The following is a 12,447-nucleotide window of genomic DNA, read 5'->3' on the forward strand; positions in this document are numbered from 1 at the left end:
AGAGGTGAAGTCAAGCACAAAAGGAAATTGATTGAATGGCTTTGAATGTTTTTTTTCAATACATGCTTCGGTGTTTGAGCTGGAGGAGGAAGTCATTAGGCTGAGCACAAGCCAGAGAGCCATGAAAGAGACTACTTTAATGCACAGCACCTGAATGTTTCCTATAGAACACATTACACAGCCAGACAAAAAGCCGTTTCTATTGAACATTATAGGGCCTAAAGCTATTGATGCATTTTATATATTGGAATTATTTAATTATTATATGTTATACAGAGTTTTATTTCTTATGACCTATTTGGTTATTATTATATAATTTTAATATTTATTTTTTATTCATCAGGGCACTACAACTGTACTGTTACTATTCTGTTGTTATTTTTTAAGCTATATTTTTATTATTAAGGTCTAAATAATTACCAACATTTGTGTAATCACTGTGAACATGAAATTATAATCCAATTAAGAACATAAAAATGAATTTTAATTTAATATTTTATTTTATTATTTTAAAAAAGATAATAAAATGATAAATTTATTTATTTATTTATTTATTTATTTATTTATTTATTTATTTATTTATTTATCTATCTATCAGGTTTATTGAAGGACAATATACACTAATAATACATTAATAACGCTAATAATGTGTCAAATTTAGCCAGAAGACTACATTGCATCTGCAGTTCCTAGACTGACAGTAAAAAAGTTGCCCAAAAATATAAAACAATTAATCAATAAATAATAGGTAAGATAATAAAGCATAAAACTCATGAAGTATTTTATTATTTTACTTTACTATAACAGCATTTATTTCTAATATTCAGTGAACATGTTTGTGAACACTAAACAGTTCACAAATAAAATTAAAATAAGTGAAAAGGTGAAAATAACAGGCTTGGAAATCCAGGCTAAATTAACCATAAAGGCAATTGGTTTTGGTTCCTAATTACTGATAAATATACATTGAATATATTTGATCATTTTATTTCAAGAGTTTACCCTTAGCTTATGATTGATAAGTCAGAGCAAGATTGGCATGCTGTCCTGGGAGAGAGACCTGAGCTCGGAAGATCCTCAAGCCTGGGATTCCCTCCCGTTTCATTGGGAGAGCGGGTTGTCTGAGCTCAGGTAGGTCTTGAGGGCTCCCCCATATTTAGTTAAGAAAAAGGGGCAGGAGTAGGGGTGGTTGGGGGGATTCTTTAAGATGAAGATAACTAAGGTAAGAAAATCCAGCTATTTATTTGTCTTCGAATTCATCTGATTAGTAAATCATGTGATTGCTAATGCAGGACCCACCCTGGTTAATCATAAGCACGTCATCTCTTGAAATTAGTTTATGTATAAACTTCACTTAATGCTTTTTTGATTACCCGACAACAAAATTGACCATTTCTGGTTTAACTGTACCAATAAAGGCCACAACAGGGGGCCATTTGCAAGACACACTCAACAAGTCCCAAACAACTGCTCTACTGTTCATTATACAACATTGTTAGGAAAGAGTAACTGAAACCATAGTGACTGTGAGCAAAAATAGTGAGCATTTCCTGTAAACGCCCATATTTAATCTGTTCATTCAGTGAGACTCAGGGACCTCACCCTCATAAACTAAAAAAGGAACTTTGTTAAGATGTAAAGACATATTGTTTTGGTTAAATACCATGTAAAATCCAAGGAAGACACTACAGGGGTAAAAGTTCCAGTCAAATACCATTGTGCCCCAGTAAAATATATCCCAGTAAAATAGATTGTGTAATAATGGTCTGAAATTAATTTCCGCTGACAATGCTTCAGTAATTATGTCATGTATTTTCTATCAGTATTACGATTGCAACATCTGTGAATGAATTACTTCAGATCTAATATGTCAGATTTACAAAAACATTATTGGATTTGGATTCACTAGACATTTCACTCATACAGACATTTCACTCATATACTGAGTCACATAAGCCAGTCTTGTTGAATAGAATAGTTTATTTATATCTTTTTATTTATTATTTAAATTTTATTTTATTGCTTTTTTATGTATTATTACTTTTTTTTAAGATTTATTTTTGGCCTTTTTAGACAGGACAGTAATGAGACAGGAAGCAAAGTTGAAGAGAGAAAGAAGGGGTTAGGGATGGGAAATGTCTTCGAACCGGGATTCCCTGATGTGCTACTGCACCATATGTCGGCGTGCTAACCACTGGGCTATTGCGCCGACATTATTACTTATTTTTTTTATTATTATCATATATAAGCATATAGTGTATGCAATACAATGTGACTTATTTTGTTACAATATTAATTACCATTTACTGCAATGCACTGCTGCTTTTCAGAGAAAATAACTACGGGACATTTATTTTGAAAACAGAAAAACTACTCTTCCACTACTGAACTAATTTTAGTTAGCTACCCTTCAACACCAAACACCACAGCCCACAAGTGTACTTAGCAAAGAATAAATCCAGAGAGTGCATTACTGCAGATTCAGGTATGAGCCTGCAGCTTTTTCTAGCTGTGCTTGTGTTTTCTCTTCTCTTCTGTGTTCTCTGCTCTATTAGAGTTGTGTTTTCCTCTTTCATCCTCTCTGCCCATCTCTCTGTGTGTTTGCCAGCAGCAGCCTGTGTCTGTAATTATCTCTAATACTGCAGGGTTTAGGGAGTGTGTGTCAGGGTGAGCTTGGACATCTGAGCTTTGACACACAGCCAAGTCAACCCAACAAACTTCCACTACTCCTGAACTCCAGTCTCTCTTCAACCATTTTATTTTGTGTCTTAAGTGTGTACACTAGAAATGAATCACTTGATGTGACCTACATTTTGCGCATGTACATTTTGTTTCATTGTACTAGTATATAAGAATGTGTGTGTAATTACGTATTGTTTTTACATCTATTACATTGTTGACACATTGTTACAACTTTAAACCTAACTATATTTCACTAAATCTGTCTAACCTGTATTTAAAACCTACATTAAAATTGTAATTCTAAACATAAATACATAGTTTTACAATAGCACCTAATATAGTGCCACTGGAGCCCCACTTAAAAAAAAAAGATAAATTTATGTTTTTAATTGTTGCCAACAAAACTTAGAGAATACTGGGAGAATACATTTTATTTATTTATTTATTTATTTATTTATTTATTTATTTATTTATTTATTCATTCATTCATTCATTCATTCATTCATTCATTCATTCATTCATTTATTTATTTATTTATTTATTCATTCATTCCCAGGGGTCTTGTACCGCACTTAAATGATCTAAGATGATTTGACAGATTCTGGATCTTTTAATCTTGATAACTAGATGATCCCAAGGTTTTTTATATCCTGGACCTGGCCGAATCCTGAGCAGCTACTGTGATGGTCATGGAAGAGTGGAGAACATGAGACTGATTCCTGTGACGCTCCAGAGATAGACGAGTCTTCGCTGAGGCCAGCTTCCAGCCTCCGCCACTGAGACTGCAGCTCTGCACAAGACGTTTGGCCAGCGGAGAAATTAAAATGGTCGTGCACAAACTGAGCCTGGTTTCTCTCAAGGTTTTTTTTTCTTCACTTCCGCCATTAGTGAAGTTTTTTTCCCTCTCCGCTGTCGCCTCTAGCTTGCATGGTTCGAGATCTATAGAGCTGCGCATCGTTGGATTTGCTCTTCAATATTTGGACTCTCAGTAGTGATTATTAAACCACACTGAACTGAGCTCAACTGAACTGAACTTAAACACTACAAACTGAACTACACTGTTCCTATTTACTGTGACCTTTTATGTGAAGCTGCTTTGACACAATCTACATTGTATAAGCGCTATACAAATAAAGGTGAATTGAATAAATGATCTCTGGGTAATTTTTTTTCTACAAACAAGTTTGCGAATCAGATTAAAATATCTGGATGAACTGATCTCAGATCGCTGCGTGTGTTGTGAAGGACAGATCTATCAATCCTCTAAATCATGATCAGCAATGCAATGATTGGCTGATGGCACAGAAGCGTAATGACATCATCTGATTAATATTCAATTGTGCATACGAGCAAAATTACATCAAATCTGTAGAAATTGGTTTGTTAAATATGATACGCAATAACTGCATACCTTTGTTCAGGGCTGCAGGCTTTACACTTACATGTGTCAAGAGTATTTAGCTATTTTATTTACTTTTGGAGCGGATTTTCTTTATAATATTAGCCCAGACCTATTCAAGGTTCTTAATCGGTGTAAGGAATAACTGGCTGTTTAAATTAATTTTGCATCAAAAAAGCATTTTGATTTCTGTAAAGGTGTCTTTAAAACTATATATATATCTTTTTCAAACTATTTTACTATTTTCCCAAGTGTATATAACTACTACTGTGAGAAAATATAAACATTCGGTACATATTTTCAGTATTACCTTTGCTTGAAAAGACCCGATCTAATCCTGTTTATATAAAATAATCATGCTCCCGAGCAGGTTTGAGTTACCAGAACTGTTGCTATGCAATAACCAAATCCAGGTATTTGAGTAATCCACGTACGAAGAATGGACACCAGTACTGGGTTGCAGCTGGAAGGGTATCCACTGTGTAAAACATATGCTGAAATAGTTGGAGGTTCATTCTGCTGTGGTGACCGCTGATAAATAAAAGGCCAAGCCGAAGAAAATTATTTATTTAATTTTTTGCTATCCTGATATTGTATTAAGTTTATGGATTACCTCTAAAAACAACAACACATAACATAAAAAGACACAAATAGATGTAAATAAAACCATGTACACCTATTAGTATATTTTTATGTTATAAGTTTTATGTTATGTTGTTGTTTTTATTATTTATTATTATTTTTTAATAATAAATTTTGTTAAATAGATTATTACTTTTAAGATTTTTTTATTATGTGCTAGTACAATAGATTAGTTGAATTGTTTGGAAAGGAGACTTAATAAGAGCCTAATTATACACACACACACACACACGCACGCACGCACAAACACACACACACACACACACACACACACACACGCACGCACGCATGCACGCACAAACGCACGCACGCACGCACGCGCGCAAGCACGCACGCACGCACACACACACACACACAAGGCTGCAATTACTTTGGTATTTTTTAGAAACATCTATTTATCAAAACCACAGTGAAAGCAGCAATACTGTGAAATATTATAAATTAACACTTACAGTTGAAGTCAGAATTATTAGACCCCCCCCCCTCCCCTTGATTTTTTTTTATTCTTTAAATATTTCCCAAATTATGTTTAACAGAGCCAGGAAATTGTCACAGTATGTCTGATAATATTTTTTTTTCTAGAGAAAGTCTTATTTGTTTTATTTCGGCTAGAATGAAAACAGTTTTTAATTTATTAATAACCAGGGCTGGACTGGGACAAATAATCGGCCCTGGCATTTTGGGACAGAGCAGCCCACTACATACAATCATAATTCTACCCATCTGTGCATGCCCTTGAATATGTTTACCAACTTCTATTCTATAAAAGCACAAAAGCCATATAAAGGAAATAATGAGTTGACAAATTAAAACCTTCATTTTTTAATATAATTTTTTATTATATTAAAACTATAATCCACACATCTTGTGTGTGCCTGTGTGCTTTGAGGGAGTCTATATTAAATAATGAACATAACAAAAACTGCCTGATGGCGCACACAGTTAATGTTGATTAACATTGTGTCAGAGACCCTTAAAAAAATGTTCAACTCACCAGTGAAACATTAAACATAGATTAAAGATTGTATATAGTCAATCAAATAAACATAAACGATAAAAAAAATCCAACAAATATTTGTTTGGGCCCGAACTACAAAACTAAATGTAAAATAGTTTTTATTAATTTTGCTTAAGTTGCACACTAGTTTTATCATGTATAAATTTCATTATTATTGTATTAATATTATTGTAACTACTTGGGCCTACATCACGCTGACGATCAAAAACAAAATGTCATGATATCACAGGTGATTGTCTTCTGACCGAGTGCATCTTAAAAGACATGAATGACACTCCTCATAGAGCTCGAGAAGCAAACAGTCCTTTAGGATCTATATAATTTGTAAAATAAAGAGTTGCAGGTTAAGGAAACAGCATGGGAGGAAGTTGCCGCAGGCCTTGGTGTAGATGAAAAGTAAAAATAAAAAGTATTTAGATAGACATATAGGTAACTAGATAGAATAGACAGGGATAGATTGATCTGGATTGATCTTCTGCTCTCCATACGCGCGCATGCTGTTTGAAACAGGCGTGACTCTCAACTATTTTGACAAATACACACCGACGTTGCATGCTCACACAAAGCCCAAAATGGGAGTTTGTGATTGGGTCAGCCCAATGACAATAAAAAAAGAACCAATGGGCTGCAGATTATGTCACATGGACCGGTCTGTCAGAAAAAAAAAAAAACATCTTACTTTTAAAGCGTCACAGATCACAGCATCATCAATTAATTAGGCAGAAAAAAAAGACAGGCTGCTAAGTGTTCTATGGGCCAATCAGTACCCTGTTCTACGACCCAAAAAGTACGCTGGCCCAGATGGCCAGTCCGCCCCTGTTAAGAACTACTTTAAGATCAAAATTATTAGCCCCTTTAAGCTATATATATTTTTTCTGATAGTCTACAGAACAAACTATCGTTATACAATAACTTGCCTAATTACCCTAACCTGCCTAGTTAACCTAGTGTATTGAAAAATATCTAGTCAAATATTATTTACTGTCATCATGGTAAAGATTAAATAAATCAGTTATTAGAAATGGGTTATGAAACTATTATGTTTAGAAATGTGTTGAAAAAAATCTGCTCTCCTTTAAACAAAAATTGGGGAAAAAATAAACAGGTGGGCTAATAATTCAGGGGGGCTAATAATTCTGACATCAACTGTATATATATATATATATTACATATTATATATTTTAAAATGTAATAGTTTAATTAAAAGTCGAAATGGGGGAAAAAAACCCTACAAATTAACAACTAATTTACTAATTAATTACTAAAAGCACTAACTTATAGACTCACTGTTACATTTTATCAATTGAATGTGTCCTTGTTGAGTAAAAATATAAATTTAATTCAAAAGGTTTTCTGACCCCAAACTATTTTTAAATGCAAGCATACATTCAACACCACCAATGCCCCCCATCCCCACCCCCATTTAACATATAAAGGGTTTTAGGCTTATTTGAACAAGCAATGGCCTTGACTGTATGTGCATGTGTGTTCATCTCTCTTGCTCAGCCTCAGAGTTATTAATAGACGCCCTGAACATCAACCTTCTAATAATACAAGTGAAGTGTTTCCAGTCCCTGCCAAGCAGCTGGGTTTTGTAGGGCACAGGGAAGGCAATTAAATTTCCTGGCAACACATTACTCTACATTTGACAAATGAGACCAAACGGATGTGCGGATTTCCATCAAAACATCACCGGAGCTGCAGATTAGCACACATGGGTTTCTGAAGGCCTTCATTAACAGTTGGCAACACTTGGAGCCACAAAGCAGCGTAATGTTGTAAAAACTGTAAAAAGGCCAAACAAAGAAAGATGGACGTTTGACCAAACGTCTGCTTCTCTCACCATTCTCCGACTGCCACCAGGACTTCTTGCGATGTGGTTTGAAGGTGGTGATGACGTTCTCGATGCGGTGGCTCACGGGGTTTGACTGAGGATCGTAAGGCCGTCGTGAATCACACTGGAAACACTTCTTCTCCTCCTATGTAAAGTCAAGAGTCGAAATCAGAAAGTATCAGTTCTGTGGCATTAGCATCTTTACAAAGAGCTCAACATGTAATTGTGAAATGAGCATGTTTACATGCATGCCAATATGCTGATAAATCACAAAAAACAGCTTATTGAAATTACCCGTTGTATTACTTACATGAAAAAAAAACACATTTACAAGATGTTTAGACTTTACAAGACAGTATTAATACAAGACAGTATTAATGCAAAGTATTAATTAATAATAATTAATACAAGACAGTATTAGACTTTACAAGACATTCAATTTGTTTCCAGGTACAGTAGAGATGGCAAAGGGTAATAATATGCATATTTAACTCTGATGCTGATGATACACAAGGCAACCATCCGCTTGTTAAGTGTGACGTCACACAAAGCAGCTTCCGGGTCCAAGCACTCTATCAAACTGTATAGGGAGACTCAACAAACGGTAATAATAAATGTTTACAAAGCACTGTAATACTTTCGAAAGTCACAATCACAAAATATATGACCATGCCTAATATCTGATGGCCAGAAAGTGATTAACTTTTTTTTAATTGTTAAAATTTTGGTATTTGTGATGCAGTGAGACCAGAGACTGATGTGTACACCATGATTTCATATAAAATTCACTTTAATGCGTGATAGGACTAAAAAGCCATAAATGAATATTTTCTCAATTCAAATGAGTAGCGGCTTGGACCCGGAAACAGTATTCCATACGTCACAACTTAACAAGCAGATTTGAACAATGTTGCTGGGCAACTTTGAGAAATGATGTAGGGCAATGTTTTAAGGCAATGGAATACAGATACAATATTGTTGCCCATTCCCATTAGGAAAGTAGCTGAGCAACCTCGCTCAATATTGCCCAACAAAATTGCTTAAAATGTTGTCCTGTGCATCATCAGCATTAGTATTTAATTCTTTATGCCGGTTGTCAAGTTAAATAACTCCTAAAAAACTGAACAAGAGTATGGCAACATGTCAACATGAAACTTTTAAGCTCATATAGCCTGTTCTCAGCATTTTTTGTTTGAAATATTACATTTTTTTCAAATAAAAGTCCGGCTTTTCTTTTTCCTTTTTTACAGCATTACCTATATTATTTTTCTTATGGAGAAACTCTTTTATTTTTAGTTTGGATAAATAAAAAAATATGTTTTTAAAGATGAATTAAAAACAGCTAAGGTCAAAATGAAGAGTTTAGATGCAAAGATCTTTAAATGACATTTGATATTTTCTTCTAAAATTAGCTTTTTACTCAGACTCCTGTGTGTACTTTTAAAGTGATGTACTTTTATAGTGACGAATAAGTTCTTTTCATTGCTTTTAATGTGAAATAACTGAACATAAACATAGGAGGCTAAAAAAAATACTCACTTTAGGAGACAATTTCAGACGGCATTTAGAGGTTTTTGCATATTATTAGCCCTCTTAAGAATTATAATTTTTTTGATTGGCTACAGAACAAACCATTGTTATTCAATGATTTGCCTAATTGCCCTAACTTGCCTAGTTAACCTAATTAACCTAGTCAAGTCTTTAAATTGCACTTTAAGCTGAATAATCTTGCAAAATAAAATATTACATACTGTCATTATAGAAAAAAAACAAAAGAAATTAGTCATTAGAAATCCATTATCAAGACTATTATGCTTTAAAAATTATGTTGAACAAATTATTATCTCTAACAAACGGCACTTTGGAAATATTTGAAAAAGAATCAAAATTCCACAGGAGGGTTAGTAATTTTGTCTTCAACTGTGTTATGCAGCATTAGATTATATTGTAACGCAAATTCTTGGAGTCAAATTTTCCGTATCTTTTCTCCACAGTCACTGAAAATCATTTGTTCTGTCTGGATTCACTTAAATGTGCAGCAAGGATGTGTTCCTGTCACACATCACACATCCACATGTAATCTTTCAGAATACAGATCAGTGTTCATATAAGGAGCAAAATCAGTGTAAGCAGGTAAAATCTTGCTATGACTATCAGTTTTTGCATAAGCTGTGGATGAACTTACACTGATAAAGGAAAATGGGTTAACACATTAACACAACATTCATATGTAAACACTCTCTATGAGAACGGACCTGTAGATGGCTGACAATGCAGTAGGGTTCTCTCCTCCGCAGGCCACAGGTGGACGATGCTTTTAGGTTGGCTTCTCGACCCACCAAGAGGTCACCGGTTGCAGGATAGCAGCTTCCATGAGTGCAGCCGTGAGCAGCATCAGGCTCCTGTGCACTGACCGCTGACAGGACTTTTACAAACACAAAGAGAATCAGAACAGAACATGGTTGTTTTATAATGTAGTTCAAATAGAGAGTCTTTAGTTCACATTATTTTTTTTTGTTCATTTGCCAGTTTGGCACACCAGAGCTCAAGCAATTTTCCATTAATGCTTAGCAAAGGCCAAGTTTCCACTGAACGTCCCTTTAGGCTGTAAAGACAAAGCAACAAAATGAGGGAAAATGAGGGGAAATTATTTGGCAATATCAAATGATGCAAAAATATTGTTGTTTCTGTATGATCAGACATGTTTTCTCAATTATTCCTTGTCTCACTATATAGTTTGCTCAAAACTAGGAAATCTTTCTTTCCTCTATGAAATTGTTCAAAAATGTAAAATGTAACTGTAAATATTATTACAGATTGTTTTTCTTGTGTAAGTCTTTACATCGCAGTTCTGAATTTGATCTCAGATTTGCTAGTTTAAATCTTGTAATTCCAATGTTTTCTTTTCTTTTCATATTTTTGACATACTGTAAAGCCAGAATTGCCATATCTAATCTAATTTTATTTTAAGCGATGTATAATTGATTGATTTTATTAATCTTCCTTTCTAAAAACCTATAAACTTTACAGCAAATTAACTCACAGTTTACCAATGGGTCAACAGTAAACAATGGGTATAGTTTTAAAGTTTTTCTCAATTGCTTTGGCACATTTTTCTAAACAGAATTAACATTCTTTAAACTGTGGATGAAAATCTCAAAATGATTTGCTTTACTTTAGATTTTTATTGTACATCTGCAAAATGTAGTTACTCCCCCAAAACATGTCCTTCACGCTTCAAAACCTAGTTACGCCCCATTCACACTGGGCATCAGCGTCAACGCTTCCCACTCATTGAATTGAATTGAATTGTGGGTCCGTCGCCGCCTCTTCAGTGACGCTGCTTGCTGCAGAAGTTGGGACTTTCTCAACTTTTCAAGCGACAACAAAAGCATCAGCCAATCAGATCACTGTATGCAAATGCACCAGCTCAGACAGTAGCCGATTGCGGACAAATTTCATTGGCTGACGCTGCTATGACAATAGCATCAGTCCTAACTTCAGACACACCTTTTGTCAAGCGTTGACGCTGAAGCCTCATGTGAATTGGGCGTTATCATGTCAGTATTTTGGCCAAGACAATCAAAACATACAGTGTATTTGTCATTGTGTGAGCCATACTGCTCAAAATGATTAGTTGTTTTTTATCCATGACAGGCAACCATGGAAATTCAGGTTTTGAAAAATCTGATATTTGTTGAGAGGAGACAATAGTACATACGAACATTTGTATTTATACAGTACATTTATTTTTCTAAGAATGTATCACATGTAAAGTGCAATCGTGATTATCCAATAACTGTATTGTAGATTTCATATTTATGTTATCACAAATACACAAATATACTACAAAATGAACATCCATTGCAGTTCGGGATTGTGGAAGTTCTCCATTCTCATAAGAAAAAAAAACATAAATAAAATAAATAAATAAAAGATAGTGATTGTATCTACATATACAGTAGTCAACATTTGAAGTGGATCAAAATGTAAGACAAGAATGGATGTTGCTGAATAGTTTTAGACAACTTTGATGAAACGTTTTGATCCATGTCAAATATTGACTACTATACTGTCATTGACCAATTTAGTAGACAATAAAAACAATGTCAGATATTTATGGTGTAAACGTACGTGTACAAATGTTTGATAACTGAATAAACAGTTTTGAGTGTTATGGCTAACACAATGAAAAATGACTGAGAAGTCGTGAAGAGTTTGACAGTTTAAATGAGAATTAATTCATCAGTTTTGATCAACAAGCCATATGTAATTCGTTTTTTTTGTCCAAACTACAGAAATTTGTACGTACTGTTTGCACGCATGTGCCAAAACATTTGGAATTTGCTTAAATCAATAAGAAATGCCACTCTGATGTGAACAATAAGCTAATTGTACAGAGATCTAAACGTATTGTTTTGAAAAATAAAAATTGCAATCGAGAATTAAGCCAAAGCAATTGATAAAAATTGTAATAGAAAGAAATAGATAGAAACAGAGACAGTGGTTGAGAGATTTTAGGTTTCAGAATAATAGTTTTACAACATCCAACAGCTGTTAACATTCCTGCCAGTGTCTTAAAACACTCTGTGTGATGATATTGGGGTTTAGAGTCAAGAAAGCTGGGACTGTTTGAGACAGGTGTTGTGATATAAACATACTGATCTGTGATCTGTGCATATTTTGTAGTGTTTAACGTCAGAAATCAAATGTGTGATGCAAATAAGCCTGGAAAAGAACTCTTGTTTACAACACTTATCCATCAGAGATCTGTGTCTTCAACACAAGACAGCTGCATCTGTCTGGCACCATACCATTTCTCACCCTTCTGCCACCACACACACATTTTTTTATACAGTAAAAACTGCTTAT

At 34.2% G+C, this 12,447-nt stretch overlaps 1 protein-coding gene across 1 annotated transcript in view; it reads right to left on the reverse strand.

Annotated features, from left to right (window-relative positions):
* The window catches only part of lamb2 (laminin, beta 2 (laminin S)), a 74,480-nt gene that overhangs the window by 39,628 nt on the left and 22,405 nt on the right, over nucleotides 1-12,447 (reverse strand). Inside the window, exons 3-4 of the mRNA XM_056448704.1 lie at nucleotides 9,831-10,000; nucleotides 7,585-7,720 (exon numbers count right to left, since the gene is read on the reverse strand). Of these exons, the coding sequence (XP_056304679.1) occupies nucleotides 7,585-7,720; nucleotides 9,831-10,000 (306 nt within the window). The remainder of the gene's footprint in view (nucleotides 1-7,584; nucleotides 7,721-9,830; nucleotides 10,001-12,447) is intronic.

This window comes from Danio aesculapii, chromosome 23 (assembly GCF_903798145.1).
Source record: "Danio aesculapii chromosome 23, fDanAes4.1, whole genome shotgun sequence".
In the NCBI taxonomy this organism is placed as follows: domain Eukaryota; kingdom Metazoa; phylum Chordata; class Actinopteri; order Cypriniformes; family Danionidae; genus Danio; species Danio aesculapii.